This window comes from Ptychodera flava, chromosome 11 (assembly GCF_041260155.1).
Source record: "Ptychodera flava strain L36383 chromosome 11, AS_Pfla_20210202, whole genome shotgun sequence".
Classification (NCBI taxonomy): domain Eukaryota; kingdom Metazoa; phylum Hemichordata; class Enteropneusta; family Ptychoderidae; genus Ptychodera; species Ptychodera flava.
The window spans coordinates 40918658-40940854 of record NC_091938.1 but is presented as its reverse complement, the minus strand read 5'-3'; the positions used below and the strand labels follow the sequence as shown (position 1 = coordinate 40940854).

The following is a 22197-nucleotide window of genomic DNA, read 5'->3' as shown; positions in this document are numbered from 1 at the left end:
TGAACTGAAACCATTGACCACATGCATTCATTAGAAGTAGGTCAACAATCACACCAATGTTGCATGTACAGACACATCCTGTTTGCACAATGTTCAATGTATGCACAAACACTGACATCACCCACTAGAAACTTTGTGTCCTGTCATTTATTTCCCAAGTACCAATACATTCTGTATTTTTATCAAATCAGGTGGGAAAGTTGTCCTTTCTCTATTGATCATTGATGTTGTTGACACTTATTGCGAAATAACTCAGCTGGATTCATAATACTATGTTCAAGCTAGCAAAAACATGGTTGATTTATGCATTTTCAGTTTTCTTCATTGCTATGTCTTAGTGTTGTTGGTTTTGTCCTTTGACAGTATTCTACTTTCCTAGCAATTACAACACTCCTGTATTTCTAGAACATCTCTATAGTTTTGTTATAATACTCTAAGCTATCCTAGCAAAACTACAGAGAGGATTGAGATGACATTCATGCTAATCTTTTAAAATTAACATGTAGTTCAATATTTTTGTATTCACATGTAGATGAAGATTTACACTAGTTTTTACTTTCACAGGAGCAAAATAAAATATTTCATCAAGTATTCTTTTAAGGGATAGTTTCAAAACTGTGATGTTCAAATTTGCAAAATCCACACAAAACATTTCTACAGCAAACTCTTACAAAAGAAATAAATATAGCTTGCAGACAAGTTCCAGAATTGCTATCCAAGTAGACTAGTACATGTGAAACCTCTGAATACAAGAATGAAAACAGATTTGCTCATCAATCACCATGGTTACTGCTAGGAATTGTTATAGGGATTGGTATTCTGACTGTTTCTTTCACATCATGAATGGAATAAAACTTGATGGTGCATTAGATATTGAAAGTCAACAGTGAAGTCAAACTGAATGACCTTTGAATTACATTTGAAAGTGAATATGTACTATCAACATATCTATCCAGGTATCTACTACAAACAGATACATTACTATTATCATTGCCATAATTATTATAAGAACTGAAGTATTATTAATGATATTATGATAAATTTCATCCTATCAACAAAAGATGTTGTATCTTATAATGTTCACAATGATGGCACATGTTTTAAAGTCATTGTATTCACAGAAGCTATATTTAGAATCAGTGGGCTCATAGCATTTCCAACACTGAGCTGATAGTAATTATGAAGTCCAAATAAATCAGGCTTTCATAAACCAGAAACATAATAGAATAAACACCATTGCTGGTAAAATGGGCAGAACAGAACGCAAAGCAAGTGAAGATCTAAAGATATAAATTGAAAAATAAATGCTGCCTGTGGAAAAACTCAACACAATGGTATCAAAATGTATGAATCCCACTGTCTGTTTTGTAAGTTTAAAGGCATATTAAAATCAGCAAAAAACGCACTGCTGGTAACCATAGTGATATTATTTTCGCTATTCTACCCACACAATAATAGCTGCAGCCCAAGAAATGTGCTAACTGGTGACTTTTTCTGACAGGACAATTTGAGGAAGTGTATAGGAATTAAACATTGCCATGAACTAACATGTATTGCACTTCTACATATTTTTCTTAAAGCACATAATGCAATTACTTCAACATTGCTTTGTTTGCTGGTATGCTGATAATGTTCTGCAGTTGTAATTTAAACCTACAAGACCATGCAAATTTAAAATGAAAATTTTATATTCCAAGTCTTTCAGGACCTGTAAGATTCATCATTGGCCTAATTTTACTTACTGCACAATTCCCGTATTCTGAAACATTCCAAATAACATATCGGAATATATAAAAACATATAATATATCTATAATTGCTTTGTATTAATTTGTGATAATACTACCGAAAGACTACACACATCAATCACTTGTCAGATGTCACTAAAACCAGTGTTGAAGTGCAAATACAATGCTTTAAGATAAAATTTCTGTCCATCTCCGTAATTCTAACAATAAAACCAAAGACCAAGAGAAATCAGATTACACACACTAAACGTACAATATTTGCCAAATCTCTTTAATTATTCAAAGCATGAAATTTTGAGTCATTGGAAAGGTCTTTTATTGTTGGCATTTTCTTATAATAGATGCCAGGACTTGAGCTTTTGTGTAAATTGTGCACAACAAGATGGCTGCCTCGATACGAAATTGAAAGCATACAACAACATAATGGACATACAGCCTGCATCATTAACATTTTCAACGCTAGTGATACAAGATCATTTAAATATGCAAAGGACTTGCAGCACAGAACCAATTTATGTATCAAAGAACACACAATCAGATTTAACCAGGGCAGCGTCTTCCTGGGAAAAAACGTGCTTTTGACTATGCAAACACATCAAGCAGTTTTCCTCAGCTCTTAAAATTTGAAATTTATGTTACAACATACAGATTTTGTGTAATTATGAGTCAGGGACATCAAAATAAGCAATAAATGTGCTGTGGCATTGTTCTCTGTGGTGGGTATGTGATGCACAATGTCTGCATGCATTTGACACACCTGTGAATCCAGCCCACCTTGCCTAATTAATGTCACAAAGTACCTGTAACAGGAAGGGCTTACCGGGATGTATGGCATCAAAAGCTTTGTGCCTGGTGGTATCTGGCCATGCTTTTGTCGTTTACCCTTGCGACCCCCTCTGCCACGTCCACTCATCACTGCTAACCCAAACGTATATCGCTAAAACTTGAAAGTGACTTTGTCGAATTCCACAAGGTTGTGCACAAGCGGGCGATGACTAAAAACGCACTGCAAGGGCGACCTTGCTTGACCCCACGCCTATTGATTAGCCAATCATAATCCCCGAAATTTGAGGCATGTCACTGCATGTAACAGCGCATGACAATGTCTGGTTTTTATATATGCAAATCTTATATTGTGGGTGTAAATTCTACAAACAAATACTTAACACTGTCGACATGTGGGTTTATACTGTTATTTTGGACTTTGCAGGTCATACCCAATCTTTCAGGACATCGAATTCAATCTTTCGAGTTATTTTGGCTATACATAGCGTGGCAGACATGAGATCAATTAGTTGCCAGACACTAACTTTGGAGGTCAGATTGCAAATCGCCGGTACATAGGCGTAGAAGAATCCCGTCACTCTGTGTTTACGTGAGGATCGAAACTACCAAATATACGATAAAATCAGTTACGGTGAACACTATGCCATGACATCTACTACTAAGATTGATGCATGCATCAGAGCGCTGGATAACTCTGTTGTTTAGCCGACTTGGCCCGCGATGGAACTAAGTGAACACGCGTCTGTACAGTCGTACTGTTGTACAGATTCTGCCAGCCGACAACCTATTCGTACTTATGCTAATTGTGTGTAGCGTATAGCGATGTGTGGCAATCGGCGTCCCTGGCTTGTCTTCCATTCATAGCGTAGAAAATTCATCGATTAAAACAGCAAACAATTAGGGCGACTTCGGTCTCAAGTGTGTCCAAAACTATGCAAGCTCGCTCCAAATCATCAACAGATTTGGGCTAGAATCGGTATTACTCTCTTAATAAAACCACATCTACCAAATACTACCAAAGACGAACGGGCAGTGTGAGCACAGTAAGCAAGAGATTCGCATGCACTCGCCGCAGACATCACATCAAATTCATTCAATGAAAGCTGCATTCAGAATGCAAACTTTTGACGGCAAAGGCGATCACGGTAAAGAATTGTCTCTTAAACGCACCTTAAGAGACAATAATGAACGATATGCATAAAATGATAGACTATTTTACCTTATGCTAATAGCGTATTCCCGTCCACACAGTTAAACAGCCGCCATCTTTGAAAGCAGGTGAACACAAGTTCACGATTCTGAGCGGCTGTTCCGTTTACGAGTCAGCCCCTAGAGTAGATCGGATAATGAAAGTGATGGACCTCATGCAAGCACAAATTCTGTTGATTACATTTTCATTGCACACAACAAAGAAAATTAACAATGTAGAGAATATTCTCTCAACATTATTTTTCCATAACATTTAATACACACTTGCGAAGTGTTGAAGGGACAAACAAAAAAGTGGGATTTTCACACAGGGTTGGAGTCTATATGATACTCATAAGCCTCCACACGGCATGGTGCCTCGGCTATCAGACAATGCAAACCTATATTATTGGGATGCAGAAATTTCAATAATACTATTTTAACAGTTGTCTTGACAATTTATGGATAATTATATTGCCTTGCTGCGAAAAGAAATCGAAGAAACGAACACTGCAATTGAGCTAGCCCGGACAACAACATTCCGCAAAATATAGGCCTAGCCTATATGATGAGGTAACGAGATACGCCCTCCCCAATATGGATGCAAAATATGTAGTGGAGGAGAACTTTAATTTAGTATTCGAATGTCAAGTCGGTCTTCGAAAACATTCATGTCGTTCACGCTTGACTGCCCTGCCCTCCTGGCATGGATCAAATCACAGTCCCTCCACAGTCCCTCCTCCTCCATTTGTGGAGGGACTGTGATCAAATGCATTTTATTTTACCGTCTTGATGGGGTTTCAAGTTTTCAAAACCGACACGTTTTAAGTACATTCAGTAGGTATACACGGGTTAATTGTATTCTGGAAAACAGTCTTTCAGGAACGCAGACAAACTTTTTCTTCACGTAAGCCAACGGGACCGCAGGTTACCACCCAATGTCATTCAACATATTTACAAAGGTCTGATGGTAATATACTGTATTCACAATGCTTCCATATAATTACCCATGACCACGGCACTGTTTTGCCGAAGTGTGTACAACATCAAGTAGAAAATGCACCAACCAACACGTTATTTCTTTGTCAACTGTCTAGCATATTCATTGAAATGCTTCTGCGTCGTGTTAAAATACAAACTATATGCATCAGTACTGAATGTGTGTAAATCGGCCTCTCATGCCCTTTGGAAGATTGGTAAAATCCGTACTATACTTGATCAGCCTTCAACTGAGAAACTCATTCATGCTTTTATCACATCTCGCCTGGATTATTGCAACAGTTTACTTTTCGGCCTCCCTTCATTTGAAATACGCAAACTGCAAACAATTCAAAATTCGGCAGCTCGACTTGTTACCAAGAAGAGAAAATGTGATCACATTACTCCCATTCTTCGTGACCTTCATTGGCTCCCTGTTGAACAACGTATCCAATTTAAAATTCTTTGTATTACTTTCAAAGTTCTCTGTAGTCATGTACCATCTTACCTTCATGAGCTTTTGATTAGACGTAGTACTAGTCATACATTGCGTTCATTTTCAAATGGGGAAATTAAGTTACACCAACCCATCGGCCGCACAGCTTACTATGGTGATAGGGCGTTTTCAATATGTGCGCCTCGTCTGTGGAATTCTTTGCCGTCGCACCTTCGTGCATCTCAGTCACTCGATAATTTTAAAGTCGGGTTAAAAACTTATCTTTTTAAGTCATTTTATACATGAGTTTTAAACCCTTTTATATCATTTTATACCTGAGATTTATTTGTTGATCTATTTTAACCATTTCTTTAGTTTTACAAGCTGTTACTTTTATTGAACATTTAAAATTTACTGTTCTTATTTGTCACTTATTTCTTTGTTTTTAATGTAAAGCGCGTTGAGATATTTAAATATGTAATGCGCTATATAAGAAATAAAGATTATGATTATGATTATGTACACATGTACACTGTGTACTTTTTCACTGATTTGCGCAATGTGATACAAGTTGGCCTACAGGCCTGCCGACAAACGAATGAACTTGATCTTTTCATGTAAGCCCAGGCCTAAGCTTACACTATGGCTGCGTGATGTGCAAATTTCGAGTAGCCTTCAAGGTGAAATGTGTTGTATTGTTATACATACAATCATTATAGACGGTCTGCTTATCGCCAGGACTGTACTGAGATGTGGTGCTGGTTGATTCAATTCTGAGGCATCGAAGTGTGGGATGTCTTGTCAACAGAAATTGAGCAAAGTTTATAAGCCTTTGGATATGACTTTAAAGATAATATCAAAAGAAAAGTTACTCTGTATTTTCTCTTTTCTCTTGCTTTGAGTACCGTTTCATTGTACATGTGGTATGTTTAGGGATGGGGATATGGTTCGTAATTTTTCACACTTTCTCCCATATTATGAGCATCTCGATGAAGATTACTGTCCAGTGCTGTCTCGTCAATTAACAAAAATTGAAAAATAAAGATTGTTCATGTATAAATCTCGCTATCGTCTCCGTATACGTTTTGCGCCATTTGAAATAACCAAAGTTTAATTTTGACAATGTCATAACAACGACGATTTCTTTCTATTTCTTCCCCCAGCGCACTTCCGTTGCCTTTCCATTTCTGTCATTTTAGCTTTTCTCTCGTCTTGTTATAAATTACGACTATGACCTTATTATACCAGACAGATTATGAATTTCGAAACGTGGGAAATGTCACAATTTTATGGCCACGAAAACTCTCCCTTTAGTTGTATTAGTTGTATCCACGAGGCTTCACATGAAAAACAACACCTACTTAGCTTTTTCTTATATGTCAATTGAAAAATGGTTTAAATTTCATGGCATTTAATGCCAGTGCCCCCCCCAGATATGTCAAAGCAAGAACGATCAAACAGACAAAGTCCGATCCATGCAATCTATCTCACAAGAACGGTCACTTGCGATATTCTTCAAATTAAAAAATATTTAATGAAGGATGGATGTGCTTATGAAATCACTGCATATAAGGCCTTGTTCGTCATAACACATGCATTTATTATTAACAAATCTTACTAATACATTTATAAATATGAACATCGTTGTTTAAAAATATGATAATTCTATCTTTGTTGTATACTTACATAAGTACCAAACTGCACTGAAATCCTGAATGATGTTCAGAATTTATGTAGAATTCACGCGGCCGCAGCAAAGACCCTCAGAAATAGGGTGTTAACATCGCACATATGCACGGTCTCAGTATTGCCGTCACAGTCGTTGTCTTTCCTAAGGTGTGTGAGAGAGACTTTGAAGGCAATACTGTACCGTGCATTACCGTGCAATGCTACAACTATAGACCCTATTTCCGAGGGTCTGTACTACAATCGCGTGAATTTAGCATAAATCCTGAACTTCATTCAGGGTTCCGGTGCAGTTGGTAAGTATACCATAATGACAGAAATATTAGATTTTATCAACAACGTTCACAGTCATAACCTTATCAATAATATAAACATTACACATTTGTTATGACTGATAACGCCTTCTGGCCCAGTGTCAGTTCATACGTGACTAACGATACTGTTAACAAAGTCAGATTACTACTTCACAAAGTATCATAATTAATTTCAAATTATATGGTATCCATTATCCACAAATACAATTTACATTCTGAAGTTGTGTTTCCGGTAACTAAATTTTACTTAACGGGTGTCTCCGAAAGTTGGGCGGAACCAAACCGACCCAAACGGGACCAAATTGATCCAAACGTATACCTACCTGTAAACTATCTTGGCCAAATGTAGCACATTGCATGTAGGCCTATATACACCAAAAAGGACCAAAAGTCGAGGTGAAAGACATATACAGTTAGGGACCATACATTATTTATAGCGGGGGATGAGGGTCACTCATAAAGTGATGAGCAGTAAAGGGGTTACTCAAGAATGAAAGACATACACAGAGTAACGCATCAATTTTAGATATGACACTTGTTCTATGTATCACCAGGCGGCGTTAGTTTAACGCCATTTTTTTCAAAAGTTTGCGCATCACGACGGGAAGACCCCTCGACGTCGACGTTCCCCATATTTACTTTCCCAGTGAATACGTTCCCCGAATACTGCTTTACAGCCGGCTGGTACTATCAAACACACATACCTGTATCTATATGCAGTGATTACAAACACTCCATCAGGCTTCAAACTGTGCCTGACAGGTATTTTCTTGCAGTTATATGCTTTCCTCTGTTGCAGAGACAAGTGAGAGCGTTTAAATTGGTATAGATTCCGTGTTTACAAACATAGTCCTAAACGCATCAAATGTATAAACGTTTATTTGATGCAAAGCTTTAAAGATGTGAATGGGCTATAGTGAAGGTCAGCTGTGATTTCATGTTCTAGATATCAATGAATGATACTATTTGAATATTATCTTTTCCAAAGTTCAGCGTAGGGAGAGCCACCCCTTCCTGCTTCTCCCAATCTAGACTTATCAAACGTGAGTTTCTGGCAGTTGTAGAATATGCGATAATGACGCAGTTTTGGAATTATACGACAAGAATCTAATGAAGACGTATGCTTAACATTTGCACAGGCTTATTGTTAGACTGCTTTGCACAAACTGTCAAGTCAGTAATATATATATATATATATATATATATATATATATATATATATATATATATATATATATATATATATATATATATACATATATATACATATATATATATACAGACACATATACACATAACATACATACATACATACATACATACATACATACATACATACATACATACATACACACATACATATACATACATACATACATACATACATACATACATACATACATACATACATACATACATACATACATACATACCATACATAACATACATACATACATGCAATGAATGCATGTATATATGCATGCATGCATGCATGCATACAAGGTGTAACAAAACATTACACAGTGTATTTCTCAATTACAGTAAGTTTATAAGAAACGAAACATTTTCCAGCTGTCTGGGACGATAATGATACTCACAATGTCAGTAACACTGTCAGGTGAAACAGAGAGTTCACTGGGACATGTTTGGTAAAGGAAGTGTAAGCCTAAACGGTTTAAAGAAGTGGATTTTGGAAGGATCACGTTCATTTTACAAAGGAGACATATTCCGAATCCCCGTCCCCTTCTCTTCCTTACTCCTTACTGCAGGGAGAATTTGACACTGAATACTTTCCATACTGACAACGGAATTTCAATTGTATGGACCCAAACGATAAATGCTAACACTATATCCAAGGTACGTTGGCGATTGCTGAAAGTTAAAACATGTTTATCATAATATGATCGTACAATTTAAATGTTGCAGCCATCTTGACGTGATGCATCTAAATATGGTACATGAAATTGTTTGTAAACAAGAAAGTCGCACAGGCGCAGTTCCGACGACCCGCCCCCTTCAAAGCGCTCACTGATCTGATATCCGTTGAAAGGAGGGTCAGCCACACATAAAATATTAACAATAGATGTGACATCTGTCATCACGAACAACATTGCAGTGTGGGACAGATTTGGACTTAAAGTATCAGAGAAAGAACAAAAACTTCCACTAATGTACTGGATGCCCAAGATGCATAAGAACCCATCCGGAGCTCGCTTTATTGTAGCATCAAGCACTTGCAGCACTAAACCACTCAGTAAAGCGGTTTCTACTGTCTTTAAAGTAATTTTTGAACAAGTGCATAGATTCCATCTAAAAAGTAAATTTTACAGCAACATCAAAACCTTCTGGGTTGTAAAAATTTCTTTTCCAGTAATTGAAAAGTTGAACGTCATCAACACTAGAAAAACGGCCAAATGCATCTCGACATTCGACTTCAGCACACTATACACCAAAATTGAACATAAGGATTTACTGAAAAAAGTTGTATTATGTAGTTGACTTTGTATTTGAGGGTGGAACTAAACAGTATATTGATTTCTCTTCTTCTAAGGCATTTTGGCGCTAAGATAAACAAAGCTATTGTTTTTTCTCAAGCATCATTTAAATCTGCCATTATAGAACACCTCATAGAAGAAAGCTATTTCCAGATAGGCAACAGAGTGCTTTTACAAGGCATTCCTATGGGTATTGACCCAGCTTCATTCTGGGCAAATTTATACTTATACAGGCATTAGTATAGATTCATGTCAAAAGTCATTCATACCGATATAGCTCGTGCTCGGAAATTTCATGGATGCGCACGATTCATTGATGACATATGTCTCCTAAATGATGGTGGAGAGTTTGGTAGATCGTATGAGCAAATTTATCCTGCAGAGTTCAAGTAGAAATGTGAGCATAATGGGCAACATGTCAGATTTCTTGAATTGGACATATCCATAGTGGATGGAATATTTGTCTATAAGCTCTTTGACAAGCTCGACGATTTCAAGTTTTTCATAGTGAGAATGCCAGATCGCTAAAGTAACATCCCTTCAAACATCTTTTATGGCACTGTATTTTCAGAATATGTACGCATTGCTCGAGCAACACTTGTAATAGAAGACTTTCTTCCGAAAGTTGCCAGCCTGTACAACAGGATGCTGTTTCAAGGAGGAGAACAACATATTAAAAATCATCAGACAGTTTCATAAGGCTATGTCAAGATATCCTCTACTTTTTGAAAAATTCTATACAACACCTAAAGACATCATACATAACATCATACTCCGAATAACTTAAGGTATGGTGGTATCTGATCAGTACTGCTTGGGGAACCAAATCAGTTGACTGTATTATTTTCAAATCCCCGAAACAGTCGCCTTGGTTTAAAACTGATGAACACTTATGGAGCTTTTGATGATGTTCATTCTTTTCAACATGATAATTCTAATAAACTAATCCTGCTGATGCTGTATTTTCATCATTCATCTGACACCATCTTAGAGAACACATAATGATCCACTCGTTGCATTTGCATGGCGTTACTACACACAATTACTTTAATATTATACATGTACTGCTGTTGTGTGTTCCTTTTTATCTTCCTTTGTCATCATGTTGACAGAGTAACGACCTAGCAGCACGCGACCAGGTCCCGGGACCAGGTGTCTGTCTTCCAATTAGAAATGGACCAATTACAGACAACAGTAAGTGATCCTTGCGGAACTCTGTGAACACCTGTTATGCATATTCAAACATATCCCCAAATTGTTCCAGCCTAGAACTCAAGTTCATTCGTCCATTCCTGTTCTTGTAATTTAATCCACAGTCGCTTGTCGAGTACGTACACGGAAAACCACGCCCCTTTTTTCTACGACATGGGGGCGTTCACCCCGTGCCTAGCCACAGGCGACGGTGGACTAATCCGTGAATATGTGCAACAGGTGCGGAAATCCAATCTCCAATGAATCTGCATATTTTCACAGGATGAAGGCCGACCTTATAATATTCGAGAAAGTTGATGAAAGGGTTTGCTGACGAACGGGCTTACGACTCACCGGTTAATGTATACCACTGCCTTGGCAATGCATGAGAGAACGACCGTTGAAATCTGTCAGTACTGTGTACTTTGAATTTCCCGTCTTGATTATCGGAGACAGATTAACGATGACACTTAAATACAGGGCTAGTAAATCTAACTTGTCATGATTTCTTTTCACAATTTTTATTTTAAGGTCACCCACAGTTTTTTGTTCCACTTCAAACGGCATGTTTCTTCAATAAGTTAGGTACGAACACTTTTAAAAGAGTATTCACTATTCATTTAGTATTTGAACGTCGTACAAATTATAAATAAATTACACTGATTTCAACACTGACAATATACGTTTACGCCCATCATCGAATGTCGTGTTCACTTCTCAAATCAATTTGATGAAAAATCTTAAAGCTGCACACAAGGAGTTTTATTGACTGCGAAACGAATGCAGGGTAACTTCAACATTTTAGTGGTGTATATTTGGCGATTCCCCCTCACCCAGTCGATATCACTGTGATCGTGCAATAAAAAATTAGCTTTAGGTAATAGTAGTCATTTACGGAGCACAGAGGAAATAAACCAAGAGAAGGAAGGTCCACTGAAATAAAATTTAGCCCATGGCTGGTGCATTTCATAGAATTCTTGCACAACCATTAATTTGATTGCTTCCACTTTGCGTGTCGTTAAAGCAGCACGCCCTCAACGACGTAAAACTGACATTACAAGGATTGTGTTCCAAGATACTTGTATTTCATCCATAAAACCGTGCCTCTACTTTTACCTTTGAAATAAGTAAGCAAGATTTGATACACTTAGACCTCATGACCTTACTGAAAGAAATTATTTACTAAAAGTGAAGGACAAACTTATGAAATTTGTTATAGCTCTCTCCGTGAGCTCTTTGGCAAACTATTCCAGCAGAGTATCCTTTTAAAGGACTTGTAAAGTTTAAGTTTAATGTGCTGCAAATGATACTACTTACCATTATATCAGAATGAAGTTATCACCTCTTTCTGCAAACACTAGTGTTCCATCCACATAACTAAAGAATCATTTACATAAGACTATCACAAAATTTTCTTTGTCAATGCACCTAAAATATGGAGCAGCTTTCAACCCATCGGCCTAAGTTTTGCACCTGTGCTTCTTTTCACAATAAATAGGAATTCTGAATACGAACTGAGGGTCAACTAGACTGTAAGATTCAGTCGTTAGAGGGCGCCCCTGACTCGACTACCTCTAACACTGCTAGTTGAAGATGTTGGAGCATGGAGTGGGATCCTAAGGTCACACTGAAGTGACACATTTGACGACTAAACCCGAAGACTTCATGAGACTTGATTATGTAAGGACAGTCAAATTATGTCAGGGAGAGTAATTATATGACCTATAAAATTTTCACATCTCGGCATTCTTGTATTAAATACAGGGCCATCTGTAACTTTTGACGATATTTTTCGATACTTTTTCAATGTCAACTGCAAGTTCTTGTTCAACTTCCCATGATGAATCACCAACCATTTAGTTTGTCAATACCATGTCTACATGACATTGCATAAAATGCACTATTACTGTTTACAGTTGAATTCTAGTCTGGACTTAGATTCACTTGTCAACAATAACAATGCAGTCTACACACATACAGGCAGAGTTGGCAAGCTCAACTTTCTCGACATTAAAAACAAAAATTGTGAAAATCATCAAACTTTTCAACAACTGGTCTTTTAAAGTTACAACCAACCAAGTTCCTAAAGTTATCCCTAACAGTAACATTCTTTTTGTCTGTCAGAAAGCAGGTGTACAATGGGTGCATGACCGAAAGCCCATGAAATAAGACCTACGGTGCTAAATATCTGTACATACTTATGTGAATCTTACACATCATACATTCTCCCAGCAGGAGGCAATGTAATGCTTCAAGTACAGGATGCTCACACAGGGACAAACTAATTATGTTAAGTTTGTATTGGCTAATGCCAGTCCAACATCTTATGAGTCCTGGTGAAGAAAGGGACATTTAGATCGGAAAATGTTGAATAACAGTCATGATACTAACACAATTCATACAGCATGCAATACATTGCCATAGTCAGCATGACAACTCACACTGCACGATGAAAGATTGTCAAACACACTTCATCTTCTATAAAATATTTCCGTTACAAAACTGATGACCAGGACTTGAGATGGTCTCAAAATAAATGTGAAAAACAACAAGGAATGAAATGTACTAATGTGTGCTTTATTTCAACTGTGATATTTTGTGTTCATTTCAACAGAACCATAATATCTCTGCCAACTGATTTTTCTGATTGGGTAATATTTCTAGAACGTCAGTCATTTACACTACAACTAATCATGCCAATAAGACTCGGCTTCTTTTTTTTATAAGGAATACAAATATAAGTCCAGTATAAAAATGGATCAAAATACAGAAATGACTGCAGGCTAGTTATCTCATTTGACTTCAAAAGTAAAAGAACAACTAAAATGACACAATATTTTGTACAGGTAAAATTGAAATTTACATGATTGGATCAACTACACGTTTGCATGATGAAATGCACTATCATTGTTGGCATGGCAACTACTAATCTACAAAACTAGCCAGGTATGCAAGCAATTCCCTGTAAGCCACACCTTTGACCTCATTTGCATAAGATATGCATGGCTTCCCAGTAAAAAAAAATGTCTTTAACTTGTAAGTGGAGAAGTTGGACTATACATCCAAGTGACTGTGTCTGGACACAGTGTTGAAGGAAAAACACTTCATACTGTCAAGGACACACAAACATAATCTGCATATCCATTTCCGTACATGCCTTTTACTAGAAAAAATCAAAATCAAAGTGACAGGCACAGAATCTGAACTAGCTGAGCTGATTCAGTTAACAAGATTTCAAGACAGTATTTTCCATTCAAACTGCTTTGCCAACTCCCTACTGTAAATTTTTGACCAAACAGCGCCCTCTCACAATATTTAAACATTGTAACTAGATCAACAGCTGTGTTCACATGTTTCTTCTATTATACTGAACACATTCCTGACCTCTTCACTGACCTTTCTGTTTTCACTGATGGTTGATTCCAATAACTGACACAAGGAGGGGAGATCGCCCTCAGATTGTACTAACACTGTAAAATGTCAAATGATAGCCGAGGTAAACATTCAAAACTTTCAGTGAACCAGGACTGTTTTTGTAAATGAAAAATAGAACATCTGACAAGTAGACACAGCTTGTATACATCTAGGTATAATGTTTACAATCACATACTGCAAAGTGAATTTTTCAGGCTTATTCTTTGTAAAACAGAAACCAAACACAAATCAATCTGCATAGATATTAATTATGCACACCTAACGGACATGCTACTTTCAACTGAAACTGAGAGAGCCCTGTTAAGCCAATCGATGTATAGGGAGCAGCAGAGTTTGAATTCATACAAAATACTGTTACATTACCAAAAAGGGCTTATTTTTCTTCATTTTTTTCTGAAAACACTTTGTAAAACCTATGGCAGTGGTGAAGAAACTATCACTCAATAACCTCCTGAGTGTCATTTACATATTAAGCATGTTTTCACATAACATGATTTGATCCTAAAATTTGTGTGACCATCCCTTCTCTGTAACTTACAATGAAACTTGCAAACCATCCCTCCTCCCCATCCCAAATGCATTGTTCAAACAAAGCCCCTGCAAAGCAAAGGTACACCCTTAAGCCTTTCACCCCCAGTTCCCTGTATACAGGTCCAACTTTACCATAGAAAACAATGGATTTGGGACAAACCATGGTGGTGAAAGGGTTAAGCCATGGCCAATCAGAGCCATTATGATTTACACTACATTGTAAGACTGTTCAACCAAGATGACATTACTGCTTTGTTACATGCAATAAAACATAAAACTAAATGATAACTTAAGATCTGTTGTGACCGCTGGATACAATCTACATTCTTAAAAATTTGTTGGTACAATGCTGTCTTGTTTTGGCTAGTACTTTCCACCATCAGCTTACACATTGTTGACTGTACCATTAAGGCTATAAACGCATTTTTTACTTCATAAATTGGTATCTCTTGTACAATTTTTCAGCTATTAAAAACACAAACTAAAACATTTGATCACTCTTGCTGCCTGAACCTTGAAAAAAAGAGCTTGAAAATCAAACATGAAATGAAAAACAATTCCTGGTTAAAGTAACACTTTGGCAATTGGGTTACGCTCATGTTTTGGAAGAATGCAAAAATCACTAAGTTCTGTCTCTACAATAAAGGCCAAAGTTGTATAGCATACTGCAGTACACATACAGTTCTACAATAACTTGCCTCAAACAGACGTTGCCACGTACAGGGTTTGATACACAATCGCAAGTACATTTTGAAAAAAAACAAAATAAAACTTCTTGAATACATTTCCAAGTCTAGGTGGAGTTCTATTTTTGGTTTACCATTGGGTGCATGTATCAAACCATGTAACTGGCAACTGAGAATAAAAAAGATATATACAATATTGCAGTTGGAATTGCAAGCCATTGCAGTCTTAATATGGTCCATTTGATGCAACACTTGCCAAATAACCATACATATCACCTTACTCGGGTCTAACTTCTTATAGCAGAAAACTACACATATAAGTTTCCCCCACTGAGTTAGACAACTCTTATGAACACTGTGATCTTCACTCTAAAATGGACTTGCTTACTCATGCCATTACAACACATGCACACATTCACACCCATACATACTCCCCCTACAAACTTACACACAGACATACACCATCCATCATACTGGCACGCCTCTGAGAAGCTATTTGTACCAAGCTGTATCAGTCCATCCCATGGGTCACAGTTTCAAGTGAACAGCATCAGGTATGGCCTACCCTGTAGTGGGTAAATGTGCAACAACAGACAATCCAGAGTCTGTTTGACTAGTAGCATCATACAGCCTTATGTCTGCCACCACAGCAACCACATGAAACGCCACATTTGTGGCACAGTCTTAGAGGGAAATAGCACCATAGACAAGGTACCAAAAATGACAGTGCTGTAAGTCCTGCCCATCTTCGCCAGAATTGTTCATCACTTGTGTCACATGAACATGTATCACCATAGTCACCATCAGCATCAGACATGCAGTAGTACAACATACATGATGCACAGCTAACGCAGCTGACTTTGTTTATACACTTTCCCATCTCATCAGGAGCATCAGGACAATTTCCATACTGATTGTCATCTGGATTAAAGAATTGACTACAATAAATACACCTTGCACGTTGTGCGAATCCGTAGTCAGTCACTTTGTGTCTTTTGTCACCTAGCAACGGTGGGGGTTGAGATGTCATAACATTGGATTTTTTGAGTTCTTCCTGGCCTTTCCAAGGATCCGGCCTTACTGATTCCATAGTGGGATAGCTATAGTCATGTTGGCTGGGTGCAGTTTTCTGGAATTCTACGTAACAGTCCGAACTTTCATCCGCTGGTTCAATGTCTTTGTCTTTTCCATTACTTGTACTTCTCTCCCTAGAATGTTTCACCCAGATCACTTCTTGCAATGTCTGAGGGTTCTGTTGGGACTGGGCTGGCTGCTTTTTGGAGGGCTCGTCAGATTTGCCGTTGTTTGCCGTTGCAGTTTTGTTATTGTTACGTGAGACATAATGGACTCTGTGCAAGTGATGATGATTGGCATGTGGATGGCTAAACTGATGAAATCCAACAAGTAAAGGATCTCTAATGTCACTCTGGCTTCCATCATACCTGGTATCCATGGGCATTGGTGTTGAAACTTCTGGCAGTGATTCAAAAGACTGAAATCCAAACAAATGATGAATAATTTGATATGATTATCTGCTAAAATCAGCTGCACATTGCCTATGAAAGATAAATTAAATTCTTTAATTGATCTGTCAATGTAGTTTGATGAAACAAGATGCAAATTTCACATCAATCTTTGCAAAATTAGGAGTTGTCACTGATACACATTGAGTTAATTTTACTTGCACTATGAGTATTACATATTGAATGATGTATCATAATGTAATGTACTTACAACAAAGACATCATCATCACCCATATCATCAGTACCTTGAGTTAGCGAACAATCAGTTGAGCCTACATGGACAAATAAAATATTGAAACCAAGTTTTAAATATCATTACAGTAACATGATAGCCACAAATAATGCATTCTTTAAAACAATGGTCAACTTCACATTACTCACAGTGTTTTTAAACTTTTAAATGCGTATTTGATTATACGAGGTTCATCTAAGTTCATATTTCACTAATCTAAGAAGATGAACAAAATCATTTGGTCTGAGAGCAACCACCTTGCTATGAATATGAACAAGATGCCAGCTCCATACACCTGTATGTCTTGCATCAAACTGATATCTTATTATTGGATCACTTACATGTCTTGTTTTTCACCCCTGAGCAATCATTTCCATGGTTTTTCTTAAATATTGAACTAGTTTCCAATGTTCATATCTATATTACACTTAAAGCTTGATAAGTAATTTGAATGATTGAAAGGTACATGCTTTGAGAGAAGGAAGAGACATTGTACATGAAATTTGTGTTGACATAAGTCATCTACGACCCAGACCATATGACAAACACCTTACTTTATGAAACTTTATTCCAGATAAAACTTCATATACGTAGTGAGACAAAACACACTAACATATTTATCACATTACTGAAACACCAGACTAATTTGCTGTTATAGTTAACATGACAGAGACACATCACATTTCAATATAGCAAAAGATTTTATCACAAGTTCATTGCGAGAAATTGAAAACTATTCATGTGTGATACTTGTACAATCTATCCTTTCCTTGTTGATGTTGTACGGTTAGTTGTCCACAGACATTTGGAAAATCCTACATGCATGTTATAGACTGTTAATGTGTAAGCTCAGTTAGACTTTTCTGTTTCTGTTTAAAATAATGTGCTTTCTTAAAGCTTCATGCTTCTACTTTGTTTATTTTCAATACATATTACACTATCTGATTGCTTTTTTCCCACACAAAGCTTAATATTTTCATGAGGACTATGATATCATTGACTCATACTTCTTTAAATTGTGACAACACTTGCTCACAGATTTTTTGGTTGTTGGGTACATTTCAATTTCAAACTGAAACTGATGCAATGTGAAATATGCGCTAGTACTTGGACACAGGACTAATGCAAGATGTACCAAATTACTCTAATGATAGAAAACTCAGATATTGAAACATTCTAATTGGTTATGAAATATCACATGATATAAACAACACACTAGAGGTCACTAGCATGCCCTGAAACATGTATACCAAAAGAGAAACAGACCACTTCCATCACATATTGTCGACATAAGGTTTTTTTTCACAAAAAATGATTTTATAACATTTCATTAAGACAGTTTCTTGATGATTGAAATGTTTACCATCATTATTTATTTTGAATAGACTCAGTTGATGGGACCTGTTATGTTCTTATTTTTTGTTTTGCTGTTTTGCTGATGTATAAATAAATATCGATGGTCAGTGTTCTTGTCTCCGAGAGTATAAAGATGTAATATAATTTAGAAGGAAGAATGACTGGAAATAGAGAATTGCTGAGCAACTGCTGGGTGTATCTTTTGACTTTAACAGTGATGACATAAAAACAAAGTAAATGTTGAAGTTCAGATCCATTTTTCATTGGCTCTTGTCATCAGCTACTGATTGTCTTTTGAACTTTCTGCACTGTAGGTGACTGTTCAGCTGCAAGCTTTGCAGAGTGTACTACTGTCAACTTGCAAAAACCATGTCAGTTGTAACCAGTGTATACTGAGTAAATGGTTTGAAATATTATAAAGAAAAACAAAGAAAAACTGACTGTTTCAGATTTGTTACCAACACAAGTAAGAGGGGGTTGCAAGGAAGCATAGAATCCATTTTGTGGTGGAATTTATGGATTATGGAAACAGACAATCTAGCCATTGGAAGAGATCAAGGTGTCAGTGTAATTGGTAAGTAGACATGCATATGTCAAGTTACTTGTCATAACACTTTGCCTCAATATTATCTGATTCAAAAATGACTGCAAATGAACCTATCAATGTTTTAAAACCTAATTAATTTGAAGGCTCCATCAGTCTTCATGTAATTGGTACATTATCATGACCATAAATACAATACAGAACGGTGAGACTTTCAGAAAATCACTATAGTTATGTGCTTGATGAAGAAGACCAGTTTTTGCAAGGGTTTGTCATGACAATGACAGCTATGCCAGCTATTCTTGTATGCAAGTCTGGCAAGTGTTTGGTAGATTGCATCCATCTTGAAAACAGTGAGTAGTTAAGAACAGATGGATCTCTTCAAGTCAACGTTAGGTTAATGGTCAGCTTCAGAAATTGACAGTTCTACTAACAATGCCACCCAACAACTCATGGATTGGGTCTTATATCCTCTTCCAATGGTCCAATAGCCACAACTTTGATAAAGTTGGCATTGTGAAATGGCAACAAGCAGAATTCATAACACACAGGTTAGGGTCAAACATTCATTACTTTACTGATGATCAACAGCAAATTGACCTTGTGTTGACTACAGTACTAACTATAACTAAATTTTGCAAAGGATCTACTTCATTATGCCAATCTCTTTTGGACTACACTGAAAAGCATTGCCTTAAGCAATGCATGAATACAGTTGTACACTAGTCCTGTGTCCACCAACAATGATTTGAAAGCTAAAATTTCACATTGACTGTATTATTCTGAATCTTAACATCAAACACGCAATGGGTTAGTCAACATGGACAAACTGTAGGATGATGAAAGAGATAGCATGCAAAGTTTCTGTGAAGTTTTATTTGGACATAATACGAAACTTTTCTGGTGAACACATAATTTACTAAAGCTATTTCCAAGGATGATTATGTAGAGAAAAAGAGTGAAGGGTGTCAGTGGAAGACAGATACAAGGGGGGGTGAAAATTTATCAATTACCTGCTTTGAAAACATGCACAGTGAGAAAGACAAGTTTTCAGACAATATTGACCACAGTGAAATGACAAAGGATGGTAATTGCACTCTTACTTGGAGGGATGTGTTCATGGAATGGTTCAAGGCAGATACACTGGGCTAGCTATCACTATACATTGTACTCAGTTTATTAAATGTGATAAAAACTGAAATTAAGATTTCTAGAAATGAAACGGCTCTTTGACTTACCACATGCAAATATCCCAAAGTGGCAGCACAATGATGGTGTCATATGAATATAAAATGATTTATTAGTAACAGTAATAGGAAGTTATTTGCAAAGACTAGAAGAAAAACTGGACTGTCAGAGCACTGCTACAAATTTGTTGTTAATTCATGAAACTACAATGGCATTCAAATTGAACAAATAACAGCATCTACGACATGGACAATATTTTTGGTTTGATAGAGTATTGGAATAGTAAATTGTTAGTTCAGTTGTTGACAATTTTATCCAGAGTTAAGTTCACATCATTGGTTGTCTTTATTAAACACACACTCTGTTTCAACAACAATACTTTCTGAGTTTGATAATTTGTTAGTCCGTGCCAGTCTGCAACATTGATCCAGGGATAGAACCAACAAGACAGTTTGTGATTGAATTCAATCAATACAGACTCTTCATTTTGACAAATGTAAACATACTGGCATGTCACTGAATGAATGAAATTGTAGGAAAAGGTTAACTTAATAATTCTATCTGCATGTATCTCTCTGACACAAGATTTTTGTTTTCTGTCAATGTCTTAGATGTTTCTGAATGACATGAACTTTCAGCAAATCGTAATGAGTGATTAAACTTCCAGAGCAAGGTTTTCTGAAGTGGACAAATGTATATTTACAACAAAAATCCACATCTTAAACATAAACTTATCACAAATTTTTGTGATTTTTCAGATTGATAGTGTTTGAGGTTTTATGCAAAGAGTGTACTAAAATATGGTCATTTGAAAAATAAGTTGATACTGTCTGCCAAATATTTTAAGGCTTGAATGATATTGTACAAGATTTTAAATTGACGAGGTTTTTATTCTTGATATCAATTTTCTTCAAAAATCACACATCACAGAAGCTTCAGTTCATAACACAAGAGTGAACTAAGATTTGATTTTTAAGAAGTGAGGCTGTCAAGTCTTTGATACAGCTAGTGTAGGAAAATCCAAGCAAAGAAACTTGTCTGTTATTGATAACTGATAACTAGTGTAGAAAAGAAATCAAAGCAAAGAAAAGTTGTTTGTTAGTGTTATTGATAACTATATCTTAGGTTTACAGAATATTATTTGGACTAAAATTCATTGGGAATCACTTGAAAAGAAAGAAGGAAAAAGTGAATAATGGTTTAAAGATTACTGAAGATGGATTTTGGAATGGTGATGTAATGAATAGAAAATGGTTCACTGCTTAGTTTATCCCTGTATTATCAATGTATACATTAAATTAATCATTTTTATGAATTTGGGCTTTTTCATAATTATGATGAATATTCTGCAATGGCTTTTGCTACAAAGACTTTGTTACTGTATGATCTAAATAATTCCTTCTTGGGGTTACAAGTAATCAGATGTGTCTATTTCATCACGGCCAATTATACATTAAATATATCAGTACAATACGTTCAAATGCAACACCATATCTTTGAATTCAGTAAAACTAGTCATATTAACCATAAAATGATTTACAACACCTTGCCGCGATAAATAACAAGTCATGGAAAGGGTTGAGCAACTTGTCAACTCTACAAGTGGCAACAATGATATGTGAGGTCAAAGGTCATCACCTTGGTGATCTCAAATTCTGAAATATCTTGATATTTGTTTTTATTCATGTAAGCACACCAAAAAGTGAGACTTTGAACTTTTCAGACACTGAAATGAATACAAAGCAGTGTTGTAAATCAGCAGAAGTGTGACGTTTAAACATTCCAAATATCACAGTCTGAGCCCTAACACTAATAATACCAAAGTTCTGATTATAAAATGGAGACAAGTCAAACTAAAGTAAGGATAAATATATCAAGTA

General features: G+C 36.4%; 2 protein-coding genes across 9 annotated transcripts in view; both read right to left on the bottom strand.

Moving 5' to 3' along the window:
• Positions 1-3827, bottom strand: part of LOC139144539 (poly [ADP-ribose] polymerase tankyrase-like) — an 83503-nt gene extending 79676 nt beyond the window's left edge. Inside the window, exon 1 of one of the 2 annotated variants that reach the window (XM_070715240.1) lies at positions 3753-3827. Coding sequence is in view for 1 of the 2 variants with exons in the window: in XM_070715239.1 (XP_070571340.1) it covers positions 2568-2660 (93 nt within the window). In the remaining variant the exon portion in view is untranslated. Of the gene's footprint in view, positions 1-2567; positions 2768-3752 lie in introns of those variants that run through there. The other variant, XM_070715239.1, reaches the window with a different exon arrangement.
• Positions 3828-13377: 9550 nt separating this feature from the next.
• LOC139144292 (sprouty-related, EVH1 domain-containing protein 2-like) overlaps positions 13378-22197 on the bottom strand; it is a 52922-nt gene continuing 44102 nt past the window's right edge. For 2 of the 7 annotated variants that reach the window (XM_070714973.1, XM_070714971.1), the window contains 2 exons: positions 17208-17269; positions 13378-16965 (listed from right to left, as the gene is read on the bottom strand). In XM_070714973.1, the coding sequence (XP_070571074.1) occupies positions 16096-16965; positions 17208-17269 (932 nt within the window). In that variant the 3' untranslated portion in view covers positions 13378-16095. The remainder of the gene's footprint in view (positions 16966-17207; positions 17270-22197) is intronic. The other 5 variants (XM_070714972.1, XM_070714976.1, XM_070714975.1 and 2 more) reach the window with 3 other exon arrangements.